The sequence below is a fragment of the Onychomys torridus genome, chromosome 14 (genome assembly GCF_903995425.1).
Source record: "Onychomys torridus chromosome 14, mOncTor1.1, whole genome shotgun sequence".
Lineage (NCBI taxonomy): Eukaryota > Metazoa > Chordata > Mammalia > Rodentia > Cricetidae > Onychomys > Onychomys torridus.
The window spans coordinates 81,815,034-81,836,278 of record NC_050456.1 but is presented as its reverse complement, the minus strand read 5'-3'; the positions used below and the strand labels follow the sequence as shown (position 1 = coordinate 81,836,278).

The window sequence follows — 21,245 nt, the reverse complement described above, 5'->3', positions numbered from 1 at the left end:
TTAATTATTTAGGATATAAAATAGAGCTACAAAAAATTAGACCTCAAAAGGTACAAATTAGGAGAGATCGCCTACAGACTCTTAATGACTTTCAAAGATTATTTGGGGACATTTCTCATCTACGAACTATTGTTGGGGTAAAAAATGATGAACTGAATAATTTGTTCAAAACCTTAGAAGGTGACAAGGACTTAAATAGTCCAAGAGAATTATCACCTGAAGCTGAGAAAGAATTGGCCTTGGTAGAAAAAAAAGTACATGAAGGACATGTAGATCGTATTGATCCAAAGCTGGATTGCATTTTGGTTATTTTACCTTCTAGGCATTCTCCTACAGGAATATTAATGCAGAGAGAAGATATTATATTAGAATGGATATTTTTACCAAATAAACCAAATAAAAAATTAAAAACTTATGTGGAAAAAATCTCTGACTTAATTTTGAAAGGAAAATTGAGACTTCGTCAATTAGCAGGAATAGACCCAGCAGAAATTGTTGTACCTTTAACTAAAGAGGACATTGAAAAATTATGGGCAGAAAGTGAACCTTGGCAAAGAGCTTGCAGTAATTTTTTGGGAGAAATTAACAGCAAATATCCTAAAAGCAATAGAATTGATCTTATAAAGAGAGCTGATTGGATCTTGCCTCGAATTGTACGTGAAAAACCCATATCTGGAGTTCGGACATTTTATACAGATGCCAACAAGCAAGGAAAGGCAGGTTACAAATCAGAAAATTTAAGTAAAGTGGTTCAAAGTCCTTATAATTCAGTTCAAAAATCAGAATTGTATGCTATTCTCTTGGTATTAATGGATTTTTCAGAACCTCTCAATATAGTTACTGACTCTCAGTATGCTGAAAGAGTGGTATTACATATTGAGACTGCAGAATTTATCCCTGATGCTTCAGAATTAACTTCACTATTTATTCAATTACAAGATACAATCAGGGAAAGGAGTCATCCTTTATATATAACTCACATCCGATCCCATACTGGTCTGCCAGGCCCTCTAGCACAAGGTAATGATGAGATTGATAAATTATTGATAGGAAATGTGCTGGAGGCCTCAGAATTTCATAAGAAACATCATGTCAATAGTAAAGGTTTAAAAAAGGATTTTTCCATAACCTGGCAAAAAGCCAAGGAAATTGTAAAGAAATGTCCTACTTGTTCCTTCTACAATCAGACACCATTACCAGCAGGATGTAACCCAAAGGGTACTCAGAGGAATGAAATCTGGCAGATGGATGTGTTTCACTTTGCAGAATTTGGAAAATTGAAATATGTACACCATACTATTGATACTTATGCAGGATTTCAATGGGCAACTGCTTTGAGTTCTGAAAAAGCTGATTCTGTAATCACTCATTTGCTAGAAGTTATGGCCATCATGGGTATACCTGCACAAATTAAAACTGACAATGCTCCAGCATATGTCTCTATTAAAATGAAACAGGTTTTGCTTATTATAATATAAAGCATATTACAGGTATACCACATAATCCTACAGGCCAAGCAGTTATAGAAAGATCCAACAGAACTCTAAAGGACATGATAAATAAACAAAAAGGGGTAACAAAAACCCCAGAAATAGACTGCACAATGCTCTACTAACTTTGAATTTTCTCAATGCTAATGAGAAAGGAACAACAGCTGCAGAGAGACATTGGTTAATAGAAAAAACAACAGAATTAAATCAGCCTATATACTTCAAGGATGTGCTGACCTCAGAATGGAAACCAGGGCATGTGTTACGTTGGGGACGAGGTTTTGCTTTTGTTTCTGCAGGAGAAGATAAGCTGTGGGTACCATCAAAACTGATAAAGTTTCGATTTGAACAAGAGAGACCTCTTAATTAGAAGAGGTGATAGTTCATCAACCAACATGACCATCCAGTTTAAACTCACTTATACCATTAATACATGCCTTTTCATTTAATCAGATGTAATTTGCCAAAAGGGGACCTCCCCAAAATTAGTCTTGGGGAAGGGTTTTTGTTTTTGTCTTTTAGGAGAATGAAGGCTAAGGAATCTGAAGAACACTGGACAAATGAGACAACTGGAAAAAAAGGACAAATCATCTGTCCCAGGAAAAAGAGTAAAATGGCCTATTGGTATATCATCTACAAAATTTCATAAATCTTTCTAAATGTTTGTTTCTGCTCTTCTCTAAAAAATTAATACTCTTAGTCTTCTTGTAGTCCCAGTTCAATTAAAGCTCCAAGCTGATTTTGGAGTTGGAGAATGGCTCTCTCCTCCTTTAAACTCAAGCATGTTGTTAAAAAGAAAATGAAAACTCCCTGTATCATACCAGAAGAAAGAGCCATCTTCTGACATGGGACAGGAGAAAAACCAAATTAATTAAGGGACTATTCTATTACTAATCTCAATTCTTTGACTCTATTCTGATTCTTTAAACTTTTCTTAAAGTATGAATTTTATATCAGAATTCACAAGATATATATATATATATATTTTAAACTTTGTTGAGATAATAATGGTCATATGAGTACTAATTAATTTAGAGAAAAGGCTTCGATTAGCTGCCTATACATGTCTTTGTGTTCGAGTCTCTTTTCAGTTTTCTGCAGGAAATCACGGCCAGGCCTAACATCAAATGAAATCTCCAGGAAGAAGATGGGGCCCCACAACGACAATTCCACGTGGAAAATAATATCACTAAGCTGACAAACATCATCTACAGATCAGCTTTGGACTACAAAGTGCTTAGAGCAATTCTGAGATGGCTAGCTGAGATGATCCAGTTTCAAAGACTGCTTGAACAAGGACCTGAGATAAACCCTGAACTTTGGCATTATGGATAACAAAGAATATAGTTATCTTTCCTAGAATTTGTCAATTAACCCAAAATTTTTCTTTTCAGAATAAAGATAACTTCGCCCATACCCAGCAGGAAGCAATTTTAAGAATTCAACGCCCACATTCCCAAAGGGGTGGTGTGGGGTGGGTGGTTTTTTGGTCTTTTTATGGGTATTGGGTCTGGGATAGTTTTCATTGTTTAGGAGGGTTGGTTACAAGTTGTTGTTAAGGGTTAGGTAAAGGGCTAGGCAAAAGGTGCTTGTTAAAAAAAAAAAAAAAAGACAATTACTAGTTTTAAATATTTTACATTCAATTGGATTGTTTTATATTGTATACAAATTATTATTATAGAGATTGAGATTGTTAGAATATACCATATACGTATTTCTAATCTTGTTCGAGATATTGTATTTATACCATTCATTTAACAATGTAATTGTAATTTGCTAATCCTTGAATGTTAGTATTACCAACTATTAGGATATATAGAAATGAAAATTAGTGGTTAGACATTACAATTGAACTTGTAGTCATATTAGGTGTGTTGTCAAGATCAAACAGATATATTTTAGATAGACAGGTCATCTTCAAACCCTTCAGAGATCTACAGAATATGGCATTTAAAATGTTTTAATAACTTAAGAATTTTTCTTTTGCTATGACTATGAGACATGACGGCTCCTGGCAGTACCAATCTACTTCAGAGAAAATATGGGCATTGAAGAAACTGCATATGGAACTAACTTTCATTGTTGCAAAAGTCAGCCACTGGACAACAAAGTATCCTTGAATCAACTGCTGACAAACAGGACAGACAGGACATGAAACCAAGGACTACCAATTCTTGCCAAAACAAGTGTGGTTGTGGCTTTAACAAAAGGCATCTTCTGAAGCCAGGACAATATGGCACCATCCCTGAAGTGAATGACCTTTGCAATCTGTAAAAGGTACCATGTCCTTTTCTTTGAAGGCAGCTGAACAGGGAGTGGGCCAATGGCTTCTGATGTGCAATGGAACAGCAGATGAAACAGTTATTCTTGAGGAATAACTAAGCTCACCTCTCTCAATAGTAGAATGGCGTGTAATAGAGAGATGTGGAGAAGAACAGGATGCCAAGATGAAGCCACATATACACAGCCAAGAAAAATGGACAGCTGAATTGAAAAGACATCAATAATTTCCAGAATTTAAAATCCTGAATCATGACATGACACTAATGGAATTCAGGTGTTTCTGGTACATGGACTGCTCTCACCAAATGTGAGGTCAAACTGTTGACCTTGTATACATCTTAGTTCACAAAAGAGTCTGTCAGAAACGCTAAGCCTGTAGGCTGAAGATGATGCCCCAACACTGTGGAGAAACCTCAGGTGACTGTCCAGGTAGCTGGCTGTTTCTGTCAACTCACATTTTTTTTTTTTTTGAAGCTGCTTGCATGTACTTCTTGTTTTTATTTTTTATTAGGTAGTATTATTTCCTTCTTGGGTCTCTGAGGGAGTTGAAGATCAGTTAGTTATAGTTATAATTATCTTTGTTAAGGATTTCAGAAAAACTCACTAAGAGCTGTAAGTGTATAAATTTGAAAGACGTTATAAGACAGTTCCGTTAGCTATATAAGTTAGGATAAAAAGTGAATCAGGTACATTCTGGACTTACCAAAATAGGATAGATAATGGAATTATTTTCTCTGAATTTGTCAATTACAAATGGACTAGACATTGTTTAGGTATTTATTGTTTGTATATATGGTATATATAGTTATTGTACTTTTGTATAAAGTTTTTCTTATATTAGTTATAACTTTTTCCTTTTTTTCTTTTTATTAAAATAGAAAAGGGGAAATATAGTGATATTTTATTTGTATTGAAATGTGATTTTATTTGTATGTCAATAAAGTTGCCTTGAGGTCAGAGCAAGCCAGAGCAGAAGCCGAGCAGTAGTGGGGCACGCCCTTAATCCCAGCACTTGGGAGGCAGAGCTAGGCGGATCTCTGTGTGTTCAAGGACACAGCCAGCATAGCAGACACACGCCTTTAATTTCAATACCAACCATAGAAGACCTGGAGGTCTGTACAAACAGGCAGTGACGAGGAGGTCATGTGGCTGGGTTACAACCAATGAGGGAGGAGAACAGAAAGTCTTTAAAATAGACAGGACGCACAGAAGTAGGTCTCTTGCGGAGAGGAGGAACCGCAGAAGCAGTGAAGGGTAAGGTTTTCTGCTTTGGCTCTGACCTCGTGGTTTTTAACTCTGCAACTGGCTCTGTGTTTCTTATTTAACAAGCAGGATACATCTACACTTATTCATATGAGAACTGCTCAGCCATAGATGCCACACCCAGAGTTGCTGGGAGATGACACCAGAGTACACAGCAGTCAACTCTGCAGAACTCCAGGGTTCCTTGGGTAGCTTGGTCCCCTTCCTGAGAGTCTCTCTACAGGGCATTCTCAAACACACTAAGGAAAGCATGCCACCAGCTCTATGATGAAACAGCTTCAGGGTACACAGTTATCCTACAGTTATCCTACCTGGGAATGCCTCCAGAGCCTCCAGATATCCCTCTCATCTGGAAGATTAGCCTAGCAGCCCCTACTCCAACTGAAGGAATGCACTGTTGTCTGCACCCATACACCTCCCAAAGCATTCTTGGCTTTGTATCTCCAGAAAGGATTTTTAGGAAGGAAGGAGAATACTGGACCCATTTGCTGAGGACCTTGGAGATAAGTAATAGCCATGATCTCCAAATGCTGACAATTCGCCTCTGTGGTGACCCTCTCCTCACCATGTCTGGGAAAACCCATGGTAGAGGATTTTCTTAGACCTGAACTAAAATCTGAATGATCCATGAATCCCCAGACTGTAACAGGCTTTCTTGGACCACCAGTCCCCAATTCATGACAGGGAGACTTATTTTTAGTTATGAATACCTGGCCTTAACTTATACTTGTCCCACTACCTCTTATAACTTAATTTAACCTGTTCTTCTTCATCTACGTTTTATCTTGGGTATTTTTTCACCTTTCTCTCATGTATATCCTAATTTCATGCTTCCACCATGTCTGGCTGGCTGGCAGCTGCCTGGCTGGCTGGCACTTGGTGCCTGGCTCTCTTTCTCCCTCATTCTCTCTTCTCAAGCCTAGATTCCTCCTCCTACTTAATTCTCTCTGCCACCAGCCCCATCTAGCCCTCTACTGCCCAGCTATTGTCCATTCAGCTTTTTATTAGACCAATCAGGTGCCTCAGGCAGGCAAGGTAAAACAGCAACATATCTTTACATAGCCAAACAAATGCAACATAAACAAATGCAACACACTTTTACATAGTTGAAGTAATATTCCACAATGCCAGACCTCATGGACTTCTGTATCCCCAGGACTAGGCACTGGGATTCCCCAGTGTCTCCAGGGAACCTGTGCAGAGTGTCCATCAATGGGGGACAATGTCACTGAAAATAAGCCTTATAGTATCCAAGAATTTCCTAGGAGAAGTCTAGCACTTGGGCAGACAAAAGTGTCACTTGAGTCCTTGGCAATGACAGTGGGTATTTAGGAACAGGTTTCACAGATACTATCTATGTGTGTCTTGCTTATGAAAGAGAAGCCCCTGGCTGTGCATGCTCAGGAGAAAGGGAAACAACCAAGGACAGGCTCTGACACATCTCATGCCTTGCTTGGACTCATGGGTCCCACCAACTATTGGTTAGTTATGTACAATGCTTGTAAGGTAGAAAAAGATCAGCCTAAAGAGTGACCTACTTCCTCTGTTGGGAAGCTATGCCTCTGATACCTATAATCCTCAGCTCTACAGAGAACCCAGGGATCTCCATGCTCCTTTGCCAGCATGGCATTTAAGGTTTTTAAGACATGGGACACCCCACCTCCAATGTGTCACTCAGAAAATCTTCCCTAAGGAGTCTCCCGGGTTGAGTGGGTGTGATCAGATCCCATGGGACTCTTGGAAGCATTCCAAATGACTTGCTGAGAAAGAAAAGGGAGAGGCTGAGGAGGGGGAATGGTTAGGTCTTCAGGAGAGGAAAAATGCAGAAACTGAAATTCTCAGTGAGTGAGGTCATTGCATGAGGCTCTTTGAGGCCTGAGAAGGAATATGCTCTGGTGATACTGGCAGTGAACCTTGGGACAGGAGCTGTGATGCATCTACCTTCACTAGGGCCTCCTGGACCAATCATCCTCTCAGCCACTCACCCTGGCCCACACAATGTTGAAGCTCTGATCAGAAACAAACCAAAGTTAGAATCTTCTCCAGGAAGTGACCGTTTCTACCAAACTACACTGAAAGTCAGTTCTGTGGCCACACAGTATGGACCCCTGATGTGTCCTCCTGCACAGCAGTTAGCTGGGTAGCTCTACCCTTAGAACCTGGTACAACAAGGGATGTCCTGAGCTGCAAATCAGCTGACTCTGACATTCAAATGTCCAGGATAAGCAAGTCCTCAAACTGATTTACAGGCCATAACCTCCAGGCTTATGGGCTCCTCCTCAGTGATGATGATTAAAAGACCTCCAACTGGTTAAAATGCAAAGGATGAGAAACTTTGGAGTGACTGGCCTTAAACCAGATATCTATAATGCGCCCCCTCCCAAATAGCTCAGGGAACTTTGCAGAAGATAGAAAGACTGTAAGACCCAGAGGTTAGCAAAACTACTGTAAAATTTTGTCTTTTAAATATGATGGGGATATTACACTCACAAATTTACAGTGGGTAGGGTTTCTTGCACAACACTCACACAAGATTAAGCCAGTCAAAAGTCCAGCATGGATGGGGACTTCCACAAAACCCCATTCCTACCCAAGAAGCTTTGGACAACTGAAGCCTTACTGCTCAATAGCATGCCACTCATGCACAGCACAACACACTGCATACCCCACAGAAGTCAAATAGAGATCAGAATTGGGGTATAATTAGGAAGATTACCTCACAGACAGGAAGAAAGCTCAGCACCAAGTCAGAGGAAATGCCCAGGTGCAGCTAGGAAACAAAGGCACTCACTTTGTTCTTGGACTTTCAAGTTTACCTTCAGATTCAGTGATAATTACTGAGAACACAGGCAGACAATCTCATTATCCCTGGGTGTTGTGTTCTCTGATGTCATTGCACACAGTGAGCACCAGAGAGATGCTGTCCTCAGAGAAGCAGGCCAGGTTCCTGGGGCTCTGGCCACAGTGTGATGGGTGCACAGAGCTTCATCTGTGTACATTTCTGTTCAAATCCACCTCTTTCAATCTACACTGGTGAGTGGTTAATATCGAACTCACAGCCTGAGTGGAATATTGAGAACATCCATGTTTTCTCCATGTGGTGCTAGCATGCTATGCTCAGGGACATTTTAAACTGGCAAATCCCAGATAAAATCACACAAACATGTGAAAGATGTGGCACTAAACAGACTGTGGACTGGAGGGACCCTTGTCCTCAGTAAATGCCTCCTCCTTCAGCTTTAGCTGAGGACATGAATGCTGGCAGCCAATGTTTGTTCTGTGTGGCCAGGAATGGCCATGAGCACGACACAGAACTGAAATAAATCAACATGTACAGATGCAGAAACAACAAGGACTTGCTTGCTGTTCCTGCTGCCGGTGCAGAAGCATCTCCACACCCAGTGCTGACCTCCCTGCCTTCTTCATGGCCAACTGTGTACCTGCTGCTTTCCTGCTCTGTGACTTTGGCACTGAACAATGATGAGCTTATAAAACTGGGAAAGGTATTTGTTTTAGGGTTTTATTGTTGTTTGGTTTCTTTTTTTGGTTGGGCTTTTGTTTGCTTTGTTTTGGTTTTTAAGGCAAAGTCCCACAATGGGGTTCAGGCAGGTCTTGAATCTTTAATCCTCTTGCTTTATCCTTCTGAGGATGAAGCTGAAATGATAGGCATGTACTACCTTGCCTAGTAATAAGCTATGTGGTCATATGTATTAAAAAGAGAGACACACAATTATCCTCCCCATACATATATATTTGTGTATGTGGGGGGGGGGGTTGTGTGTTTGTATATATATATATATATATGGGGGGGTGTTTGTATGTAATATTAGTAGGAGGAAAATGAGATTCCTTATGTTGCCTGAGCTGGCCTTAAACTCAGGATCTTGCCTCTGCCTTCCAAGCAGATAGGACTACAGGAGCATACTACCACATGGGGTGGTCTGGCAGTTTGGCAGGTGGTTTTGTGTGATGGAGTAGACATATTTATCACAGGATATCTACCTAGCCTGGTCTTCTCAACCACTGCTCATAGTCAGATGGGCCCACCCCTCCATGTCCTGCCACCCACACCAGCCGGTGACCCTATACATGGTTTCACACAGCTCTGTGCAGAAGCCCACTGTTCTGTCAGGTATGGACTGAAGGGCACAGAGCACAGGTCATCTCTGTTCCTCCCGGGCTTGTGACTTTAAAATTTGCACTTTAGGAACCATCTGTAGACAGTTGCTATGGGGCAGCCCTTGAGAGGGCCACTGTCTGACCTGACAGTGCCCAGTCATCCCACCATAGGGGACTCCTGATGTGGGAGCACACCTGCCTCTTCTGGGTCATGGTCCTCAGAGGTCACTTGCTGGGAGAGGAAACGAAAAAAAGAAAAACAAAAATGGAACAGAGAAACAGAAACAAAGAGAGGCCCTTGAGAACTTGGCCTAGAGCTGGATGGTTGCGCACGCCTGTAATCCCAGCACTCGGGAGGCAGAGGCAGGTGGATCTCTGTGAGTTCGAGGCCAGCCTGGGCTACAGAAATAGTCCAGGACAGGCTCCAAAGCTACAGAGAAACCCTGTCTCGAAAAAAGAAAAAAAAAAAGAAAGAAAGAAAACTTGGCCTAGGACAGAGGGTCTTTGACATATCTGAGTGGACTTGACACTTGAAAGTACTTATATGGCTACTTAGGTGTTGGCATGTACACCATCCCTTATAGATACCCTGAGACATGCTAGGTATGGAAACCCATATTCCTGGGACTTTACAGAATTCCTTCATTTAAAAGTACTGCTAACAAATTAAACAAGCCATGGTGCTCTCTGCAGGCAGGATGGGTTTCAGTAGCATCGCAGCCACCCTGGTCTCTTTTTAGATGTAGTCCAGTGGCCCCTGAGCTCAGTGTGACTCAGCAACTCCATTGGACACTTCAAACATACTTACAAATACTCATTCTTTTTTGTTTATTTGTTTGTTTGTTTGTTTTCAAGACAGGGTTTCTCTCTGTGTCACTTTGTGCCTTCCCTGGAACTCACTCTGTAGCCCAGGCTGGCCTCGAACTCACAGAGATCCGCCTGCCTCTGCCCCCGGGTGCTGGGATTGAAGGCGTGAGCCACCACCACCCCGCAGACATTCATTCTTTTATGGCCATAAACCACACTAACAAAGAACAGAAGGGCTCTGTAGGATTTTAACTATCATACTTTGCATATTTTCCAGAGCATTCCTATCCTATCACCCAAAGCTTGTAAAGCAAACCAGTCAGTGTTGGGCATGGTAGCACTACTCAGCTGAAGGCTACTTAGATGCCTGTCTCTTGTTATTGTTAAATAGTGTATAACATTCTGTGTAATACCAGTAAGTGGTACATGAGTTTTCTAAGTGACTATTTGTCTGTCCTCGGTGCTCCAAGCAGAACAGTCAGAACACCCTGAATTCAGCCCACACTCAGACTTGCTATCCCATCAAAAATTGAGCAGGCAAGCATGCTCATGATGAAAGCTTATTTTTCTTAATTTGAACCATTTCTAAAGCAAAAGCACTGTGAAAGTCTATCTAACAACAGGCTGCTGGATTTGGATAGTTTCTCCATCTATATCTATATCTATATCTATATCTATATCTTTATCTATATATCTATATCTATCTATCTGTCTATCTATCTATCTATCTATCTATCTATCTATCTATATTTAGATATATCATCATGACTCCTACCCAACATAGGACTGAGGGCCTCAAGGCAAACTTTAGGATCTTCCTACATACACAGCAGTATCTGTCTTTATAAACACTACATTGTAGTTAGTTTAAAGACAAGCTAAGACACTACATTCCCTTATTCCCTTGACCTTTTTGGTTAAGATACCCAAGGTACATCTGGCAACAACAGAGTTTGAAGGTTAACGTTCCTATATTGACATTTTGTAGCTAACACAAATGTAAGGACCATTCTTTTCAGTGAATAAACTTTGTTGAAAGTTGTTTAGAAACTAGTTTATTAACTAATTAACTAGACTGCTACTCCCAACTCCAGGGAGGCTGCCTAATAAAGAGGACCCTAAGAAAGACACAGGGATGACCCAAAGACAGAGAAATAGATGAGATCTACATGAGCAAACTGGACGTAAGTGGGGGTGATGAAGGGCAAAGGTTGAGGGAAAGAGAGCTTGGGGGAGCAGGAGATCCCAGCTGGATCAAGAACAGAGAGGGAGAACAAGGAAAGAGAGACCATGATAAATGAAGACCCCATGGGAATAGGAAGAAGCAAAGTGCTAGACCTACTCTGACCTACTCTGACCTACTCTGGTGATCGGATGGCCAAACACCCTAACTATCGTGCTAGAACTCTCATCCAATGACTGATGGAAGTGGGTGCAGAGATCCTCGGCCGGGCCCCACGTGGAGCTCCGGGAGTGCAATCGGGGAGAAAGAAGAGGGATTGTATGAGCGAGAATTGTTGAGACCATGATTGGAAAAAGCACAGGGACAAATAGCCAAACTAGCGGAAACACATGAACTATGAACCAATAGCTGAGGAGCCCCCAACTGGATCAGGCCCTCTGGATAAGTGAGACAGTCAATTGATTAGCTTGAACTGTTTGGGAGGCCCCCCAGGCAGTGGGACTGGGACCTATCCTTAGTGCATGAGCAGGCTGTTTGGAACCTGGGGCCTATGCAGGGACACTTTACTCAGCCTGGGTGAAGGGAGGAGGGGACTGGACCTGCCTGGATTGAATCTACCAGGCTGAACTGAATCCTTAGGGGAGTCCTTGCCCTGGAGGAGATGGGAATGGGGAGGTGGATTAGGAGGAGGGTGGATGGGGGAGGGAGGAGGGAGGACAGGGAAATCTGTGGCTGTTATGAAAAATTAAATTAAATTATAAAATTAAAAAATAATTATAATAAATTAAATTTTATAAAATAGCAACCACCAGAAAAAAAGGAAATTAGTTTATTAACTTTTAGTAGATTGCTGACTGAATTTAGCACATTTTATCTTGACCTGATAGAATATGTACTTTGTTTGATGCTTTGATTTTGTGAGAGGTCCATATGGTATGTGGGTGGGTGGGTGGGTGGGTGGGTGGATGGATGGATGGATGGATGGATGGATGGACGGACGGACTAGCAGGTGGGTTGATGAATGGATTTTGCTAATCTGAACTCACCATGGGAAGGGTGATGGGGCCACTCTTTCTATTACAGTGATGAGTTTGGGATACCACTGCATCAGCACCACATCCTGAGGCCTCCCATCAGGCCCTGCTCTCTGCTCTCCTGTGAACTATCTCTTATAATATCTGCAGCCCCAGGACCAACCATGTCACCTGGGGACTCTCCATTGCAGAGACTCTAAGGTGTAGAGCTGATGACAACAGAACAGAAAACTACATGGACTCCTGGAAGGTTCCAGAGCTCACCTTCTCCTTTACCACTTGGGAGGTTTGAGAAGGGCTGAGCCACTTCCTCCCTCTGGAGTCATGGTATCATTTCACTAGGTGAGTTACTTGGTTAGCATAAGAAATATTAATGCCTTTGGCCAAAGCATAGGCTTCCCTCATGAGAGAGGACCAGTACTTTCCCATAATGACTTTCAAATACACAACAGCTTATCCCTGCTACTGCCTGTTTAGTCTAAAGACAGGGCTGTGATTGCATGTCACACTGTCCTGATTCCTTAGTGCTATTTGTCTCTGGCCCCAAGATCAACCCTTTGCAATCCAGGTGAGCACTGAGGACAGAGCCTGCACTCTGACCCAGTGGCATGGCTGAGCACCATAGGCAAGCCGTGTTGTTGTAGGCACAGGTAAGCAGGCCGTAGGCACCCAAGTTGTGAATGATACATATTTACTGAGGTGTTCCTCCAGTTTCTGGGTCCTCCTGCTGAAGGCATTGTTCTAGAGATATCCATTTAACCTAGGCAGCATCCCTGGTGTTCTTTTGCAGAAGCAACCCAAGGCTGCTCTCACTCCTGTCCTAGACACCTCTTTATTGACACATAGTATTGAGACAAATGGACAAGGCTAGGAGCAAATAGAGAAACTCAAGTACAATCTCTAACAGTCTGCAAACTTCACAGATTGCCTCCCACATAGAGGGTGGCACGAGAGAGCATAGGCCATATGAGGTATGAGGTCCATATGGGGTGCTAGTGTCTCCCCAGGAGACCCTGATGAAGTGTCAGCTGAGAATGCCCATGGCTGCACTTGGGTCACCACCCTGAGCAAGTATACCAGTGAGAAACAGAACTGCGTCTTGAAAGATGAGATCCATAAATCTCAATCACAGCCTCGGGCTTCCAGGGGCCTGCAGCGCCTGGGCAGACTCGAGCCTCTGTGTAGTCTGCCTCAGCCCGCGGCTCTGTGGCCCTCATTCGGAGGACTGGCTGAACTCCAGGCTCTCAGCAGCACTTTTCCTCATCCCATTCTTCCCACCTGAGTAGACGTTGCTGGGAAAGCGGCGTTCACCAGCCAGCCCAGGACAGCCATGATTAGTTATAAAATCATAACTGCGGCCGCTGCATGTCTGCTGGCATAATTACATCAGCATGCTAATGTCGTTTTAATGGTCTCTAATGATGTAATAAGAAATAATGGGATTTATTTGACAGCTACATAACCATTAACAAAACATATTAAGCATAACTAGTGCTTCCATAAAAATGCAGATGATCTCGGCAAGTGCCAGCCCACGTGTCCTGTATTTTGTACCGCTGAGACAATGAGGGGCTCCGAGGGTGAGCTCTTAGATGAAGATGACCAGGCCAGGTCACGCTAGCTATGAGCCCACACTCCCGAGACACTCCTGGGGTCCAGTCCGTGTCTAAGTCAGCCCATGGAACACGTGTCCTTCTCTGTCGAGTCAGAGGGTTAAGACATTTAGATACAGCTCATACATTCAAAAGAGAAGAGCTGCTAACTCTGACATGCACATGTGCAGCACAGACTCAGTAACACAATGACTGGCTGCACAGACTCTGCTGGGCAGGTCTGGGGGTTCTGGGGAAGATCCCAGCTGGGATCAACATTGAGCTTAGAACTGGGATTAGGACTGAGAACAGGAGAGAAAGCCAGCAAAGACCATTGGGAGCTGAATCCCAGTGTCCACCTTTGTCAGGAAGATTGTGTGATGATTCTACTCTAGAAATAAGTCCACATGTTTTCTGAGCAGGAAGGAAGATTATCCAGTAAAATTCACAAAGAAGGTCAGCCGGGGAAGCTCAGGCCTTCTCCTCAGAGAGGCTGAGCCATCCCTGTGCTGGGAACAGGAAGGGCCTCTGGGAAACAGGAAGGCAGGAATGAGGTCAAGAAACCTGGATAGGGATCAGGAGTTAGAGTAGGAGCTTGGGACAGAGGGTTGGCTGGTGCTGTACTGGGTCTCCTGTACCAGCATCGCTCTGTCACAGCCCCTACTCCCCATGCCTGGATCAACAAGGGTGGTCCTCCCTTCAAAAGTTCCCAGGTACATTAATTACTGTTTTAATTGCTGTAACAAAATACTTGACCAAAAATGGGTTTGTTTTGGCTTACAGCTTCAGGATATAGTCCACCACCATGGCGGGGAAGGCAAAGATCAAGGCAAGTGGACGTTCAATTGTGCTTGCAGTCAGAATGCAGAACAAAGTGAATGTTAGGACTCTGCTCACTTTGTTTTTTTCTGCAACCTTTTTATTCAGTATGGGCTCCTGGGCCCTGTGATGGTGCTGCCAACTCTCGGGGTAGATCTTCCCATCTCTGATAACCTCTCTGGAGACGTTCTCACAGGCACACCCAGAGCTGCATCTCTTAGGTGAATCTAAATACAGTCAGGTGGACAATGACTGTGAATCTGTTGGCCTAGATATCAGGGAAGGATTCAGTTCAGCTGATGAGCACATTCTCAGACTTGCAGGGGACACCACCACAAACGAGGATTGAGAGGTCAGACACTGATGGAAGGTGGAAGGCAGGAAAACTGCTCCTCGATCACCACATATGGCTCTCCCCAAAGGTAAACCTCTTATCTCGCCTTAATAGCTCCTAAAGTGGAGCTACAGAGACTTGAAAAGTGCCCCTTCTCCTGTCTCAGAACATCTGCCCTGCAACTCTTAGGGTGCCTCAGGAGGCCTGGCCTAGTGAGGAATGCTGACTCCTCAGGTTGAGATATGCTAGAGCCAGTGGGGAAAGAGGGAGGTGAATAGGAGCCGCCTGGGCAGCACTGCACGTGGGCAGGCTCTCAGAAATTGCTTTTGTAGTGGTCGCACAGCCCTCCATCCATATTTCCCTCTACCTTCTTACCCTGATGATAATATGGTTCCACTCCCAGGCTCCACATCTCACATGTCAGTGCTGGGGGCAGGGTGGTGCACGAGAGACATGCAGACTGTAGAACAACTCCACCAGCATGCTCCTTATATCAGCAGGCAAAGGGGGCATGCAAAGGCAGCAGGGACAGAAGACCTCTTCAAAACTCAAATTCCCTTGACACACAGACTGACTTCCACCTGCCACCCTGCTAAGAAGGGTTTTTGTCAAGGAGAATGATAAGTTTCAGTTGCCCTGCACACCAGGGTACACTTTGTACCAGAGGAAACTGTATATGCTGGGGGTGAGGAGGCAGCAGAGAATCTGTGTGCTCTGGTTTCCTCTTTCCTGATGATCTGCATGAGGTACCTGGGCAACAGTTGCCTCCCACCGAGGTTGGCCCACCCTCCTGTGCTCCAGCGACACCAGCTCTTCTGCCCCAATCTCTACTACAATATAATCACATTCAACCACAATGCAACCAAGGTACACACCCACTCTCTCACCCTCCCTCAGCACAAATGGCTGTGGCTGAACCTGATGAGGCCCCCTGGGCTGCAAAATGCCCTTGCCTCACATCCATCTGGTTTAGAGCGAGGACTGAGCATGGGGTCTGCATCACTCTTTGAATCATCTGTCACACAGACATTAGCACACACCAAACAATAGCCACGGAGTCAGAAACATTCAGATGTGATGTGTACCTGGGACCAAGAGAACCAGTGGCTGAGGGTATCCTAGGGAACAAGACAACATGGCCCTCCAGGACAGCCCTCAAATGCCTCAGAAACACTAGAGTTGGATCCTACTTGGTGGGGAGTCTCCAGCTCCCCTGAAGTCCTGAGCATGGAGGAGACCTGGATATCTTCAGGATTGTGATACAAAGAATTCAGCTAAACAGCACCCATGTACTGGCACCCACTTTTGGACCTGTGAGCACACCAGGTGTGTCCCGAGTTTCCTACCTCCTCTCACTCAGTCTATTTGGTGCTATCCCTTCTTCTACCTCAACCCCCTGTCATCTCTCCTATCCGTCACCATGGGGGGGGGGACTATTTGATGGCTGTTCTCCCTCCCCTTTCTCTGCTGTGCTGTCCCCACCCTGCAGGTCCTGAGTGTGAAAGCTCCTGGCCCAGCTGTAGATACTGCCTTTGTGGTAAGTGAGTGTTTAAGTGTGTACATACCAATGCGATGAACATCCCATAATATGGGTAGAATCTCTGTTTGGGGATCTTTATGGAATGTTCTGGTATCAGGTTAGTTGGGGACCTCCCCTTAGATGTCCCTTACAATCTACAGTAAGTAATCAGATCTGAGGCAAGGACAGCATGGATGCATGGGATCCCTAACTCTCTAGGACAAAGCTGGATCAGAGTAGGCACTACAATGCACCTCTTGCAGATAACAGCCTGGGAGGACCAGGGACTGTGTAATGTAAACAGGGATCCTCTCTGATGCAGGGACTCAGGCCAGCCTCTACTTCAGTCCTTATATCCCATTTTACATATCCTAGTCTCTCCCAGTGGCATGTACCTGGCTCCCTGCCCAATAACAGTTCCAGCATAGCTAGTATACATTCACACACAGCACCTTCTCCAGCATCCACACACTTTGCATGGCATGGACTTCTGTTGGCTCTCATCAAGGGAATGCGGATCTTGGCTGGGCTGTGGCTAAAAGTCCAGTGCACAGGCTTTCACAACAGTGTCAGGCCCTTGTCCACAGAGGCGCTGAAGCCAGTGTGGCATCTCTAGGGGCTCTTCCCCAGAGCCTGGAACCTGTTCTGGCTGCGCCAGAGTCAAAGTGATGCCAGGTGCAGTGGCCCCAGGAAGCTGGCCTCCACCACACCATTGCTGGGAGGGTAGGCATCTTGTAATTAAATGTAGGTTTCAGCTGTATTTAAATGACTTCCCAAAGCCCAGAGGAATTCTCCTTTCATTTCTGTTCTAAACAGCTATTCTCTGATATAATTAACAAGAACCCCAGGCACACAGCTCTTTTCATCACAAACCAATTTATGAGCCTGACACAATGTGAGGCAAGCACAGGATGGCAGGCCTGGAGTCCAGTACTCACTTGACATCCGCAAAGAAGCTGGAAGGCACCCGGAGGATGTGGGCCACGCCATCCATCAACTGCTTCCCCTTCTCCGGACTTAGGGGGCTGGAGAGGAAGAAGAGGAATATCATTACTAAAGCAAAGCAGCAAGTCTTGGGGGAGACTCTCAGCCCTTGGCTGCCTTCTGCTATCAAACTTTGTCAGTCCTGGGGACTCATTGCTCCTCAACACGTGACCTGATCCAAGGCCCTGCGGTACTTCCTGTTTGAGGTGGGGACTACTGCTTCCTAAGAGCACTCTAGGAAAAGGTACTGCTCCCTTCTGAAGGGTGCTCTGACTGAGCCCCTGTTCTGGGAAGGGCTGCACCCCAGCACACCCCCTATTCTGGGGTCTGCTATTTCCCCATGTGTCCCAGCTTTGGGGAGGACTTTCAACACTTGGCCCACTTGGGGACTGCTGCTATTGGATCCATGCTCCGTGCTGGGAGATGGACTGCTCTTCAACAAGTGTCCTGCTTGGGGTCACTATCCTCCCCTCTGTCTATTGCATAAACACAAGCTACCCTCTGAAGTGGCTGTCCAGACAGACAGACCATTGATTCTCAAGGGGAAGGGACGCTGCTGTCCAGTGCAGGCCATTCTCCAACATACACTCTGCTTGGGAGTCTTCCCTCACATACAAGCCCCAGCTGTAGGCATGGGGACTGCTGCTTTCCTACTTGCACCCCACACCTAGGCCACTGCCTCCCAACACACATTCCTTTCTGTGGGGGTGCTCTCCGATGCAGACCCGGCTTTGGAGCCCACTGTTCTCTAACAGGGCTTGCTCTGGGACTTCTGCTCCAGGGATCAGGTGACTCCTCAGGCGTGATGAATCACCTGATTTTCCAGCAATCAGACAGACAATACGGTGCAAATGGAATTGTTAGGAAGTGTAATGGGCCTGTGATGCTGCCACAGGCTCATCTCAGCCTTCAATAAAAATATAATAAAGAGGTTAGAAGGGAGGGGGAGAAAAAGAAAGGAGACAGAGGAGAGTGAACGCAGAGCAGAGGGCGAAAATCATATTGCTGGGTGGTGTCAAGCGCACAAAGGGAAGAGCCGTCTTACAGACTCATTTCTGAAGTGGACGGCAATCCTAGGGAAAGGGTATTTGAACCCCACACACCAGTCACACGCATGCCAAATGAGCAGGTTTAAACGGTAGGAAGAGGTGCGTGCAGTCAAATTTGCCTTCCCAGAGAGGGTCCTGGGGCTCCAGGCTTCCCAGCAGGCCACAGGGGGAACAGTTTGATTGTGAAGCAGGAAGCAAGGACCCAGTGGGCCTGGAAGTTCTCAGAACCAACTTTGAGCACCAGAATTTGTTCCGTAGATCACAGCTGTCTGTGAAATCCTGTTAGTGCCACTTCAGAGAAGTCTTAATTCATATTGTTAGAGCAGAAAAAAGGCTTTTGGTCAGGGCAGCCTTTGCTGCCTTTTCACCCAGTAGATATAGAAAGGATGGGGTAACCATCCCTGCTCCCTCAGACTTGTTCTCATGGAGACATGTGTAACAGAAACAGGAAGAAAGCAAGTCACTACAAGTGCAAGGGGTATGACCCCAAATCCAATCATGTCACTACAAGTGCAAGGGGTATGACCCCAAATCCATTCATGTCACTACAAGTGCAAGGGGTATGACCCCAAATCCAATCATGTCACTACAAGTGCAAGGGTGTGACCCCAAATCCAATCATGTCACTACAAGTGCAAGGGTGTGACCCAAATCCAACCATGTCACTACAAGTGCAAGGGTATGACCCCAAATCCAATCACTGATGTACTACCCCCCCCATGTCATGTGACTATCTGGAAACAGAGTCCTATGTGTTTAATTTGTTAAGATGAGTCACTGGTGCCCTTTAGAAAGGGGGAAGTGGCCCAGACACTGGGGAACAATGTGAAGGCTTGGAGAGGAAGCTACTGTAGTCAAGGTCTATCTGAGACTACCAGCAGCAGGGTATCAGCCTGGGGACGGATCTTCCCTCGGCCTGGGAGGAAACAGGCCCTTTCCGCACCTTCAGCTTAGACTCCCAGCCTGCAGCACCACGAGAGGAGGAACAGCTGTCAGTCAAGCCGAGAGCCTGTGACACTTTGTTACCAAGGCCTGAAGAGATTCATGCGCACATCAAGTAGGTTGAGTTGAGGAAGGACCGAGGGACTATTTTGGAAGGAGTCAGATAAGGCCTCTTCCCCAAGGCCATGGAGTACAACCACATGGCATCAGACACTGAGAAAGGCGGGGATAGTGGTCAGGTGACCAGGAAGGTAAGTTAGAGCAAAAGGGGACAAGCATGGATTGGCCTGCCAGGATGAACGTGGTGAGAGGAGTGTCATGTGGGATTCTTCAAGGACAGAGTGGAGCCCGGGATGCAGGGGCCATATGATAACGATGACGACCAAGAGGTAAGATCTGGGATTTGCAGGAGTTCAAGGCCATGCTGAGCAATCAGCTGGAGTTCAAGGCCATGCTGAGCAATCAGCTGATTGACCAAGAATACAAAGTGGTGAAGCCACAGGAAGGTCAGGCCATGTGCCAAGTAGATCGTAACTTATGAATGTGGAAACTGGTAGCGAGGTGGTCATGAAGAGTTGGCTGAGGGAGGATTGTTGATGCTGTGGGTTCAGGGGAGGGGGAGGGGGAGCCTCCAGAGTTTAAGGCAGCAGCAGGGGAAAGAAGGAAACAGCTACAGAGACAAGAGTGGTAAGGAGAAATGTTGTTGTTGTTTTTCTCTTTGGGGGGCCCACCACCCAGCTCCCAAATAAATCAGACACGGAAGCTGATTATTACTTATAAATGCCAGGCCTTAGCTTAGCTTGTTTCTTGCCAGCTTTTCTTAACTTTACATTATCCCATCTACCTTCTGCCTCTGGGCTTTTTCCTTTTCTTCTGTATATCTTACTTTCACTCTTACTTGGTGGCTGGCCCCTAGCATCCTCTTCTCCCTGTTCTCTTGCTCTTTTTTCTTCCTTCTTTTCCTCCCAGCTTTCTCCTTTTATATATTCTCTCTGCCTGCTAGCCCCACCTATCCTTTCTCCTGCCTCACTGTTGACTGTTCAACTCTTTATTAGACCATCAAGTGTTTTAGACAGGCACAGTAACACAGCTTCACAGAGTTAAACAAATGTAACATCTTTGCATCATTAAACAAATGTTCCACAGCATAAACAAATGTAACGCACCTTAAAATAATATTCTACAACAGAAGAAGTCAGATGTCAGATTATTTAGAGATGAAGGTGGGAAGGTCATTGATGCACTGAGGTAAGTGGGCCTATGACATAGCAGATCTGACTGGAGACTGCTCTACAGAGAAGGGAAGGGAGAGCAGAAAAGAGCTCAGGAGTTCCGCCTGGTGGGATATGTTTAAGCTGGGGATACTCTGCTTGCTACTAGAATTGCTGTACTAAGATGTAAAGGGGAAGGTTGGTGGCTTTCAGGAGGGACAGGAACGACTTGTCTTGCTGAAGGACATGCTGGAGCCGGGAAACCAGTCACTATTTAGCCACTAAATACTCTACAAGACTACAGGAGCCAATGCTCGGACCCCATTAGTCCATGGGGGCTACCTGGATCCTTGGAAGGTTAGTGGCAAAGGGAGCTTCAGGGCCACCATGGTAATAGTAAAATGAGAGGGATACAGGCGTGGTAGGCAGTAACTCACTGGGCCCAGCAGTCTGCAAACAGAAGACTATGAAAGCTGAAGGGATGCTGAAGGGCCATGTCACACTCCCAAATTCAATCCAGCTGATCCTTCAACCATGATCAGTGTGAGGATCTAGGAAGAGTTGACCATAGACCACCTTCCCATCATAAACACTGGCCTCACAGGAGAGCCCACAA

General features: G+C 45.0%; 1 protein-coding gene across 1 annotated transcript in view; it reads right to left on the bottom strand.

The window, feature by feature from the left end:
- Positions 1-21,245, bottom strand: part of Ptprn2 (protein tyrosine phosphatase receptor type N2) — a 723,577-nt gene that overhangs the window by 374,191 nt on the left and 328,141 nt on the right. The window contains exon 10 of the mRNA XM_036205661.1: positions 17,382-17,468. Within this exon, the coding sequence (XP_036061554.1) occupies positions 17,382-17,468 (87 nt within the window). The remainder of the gene's footprint in view (positions 1-17,381; positions 17,469-21,245) is intronic.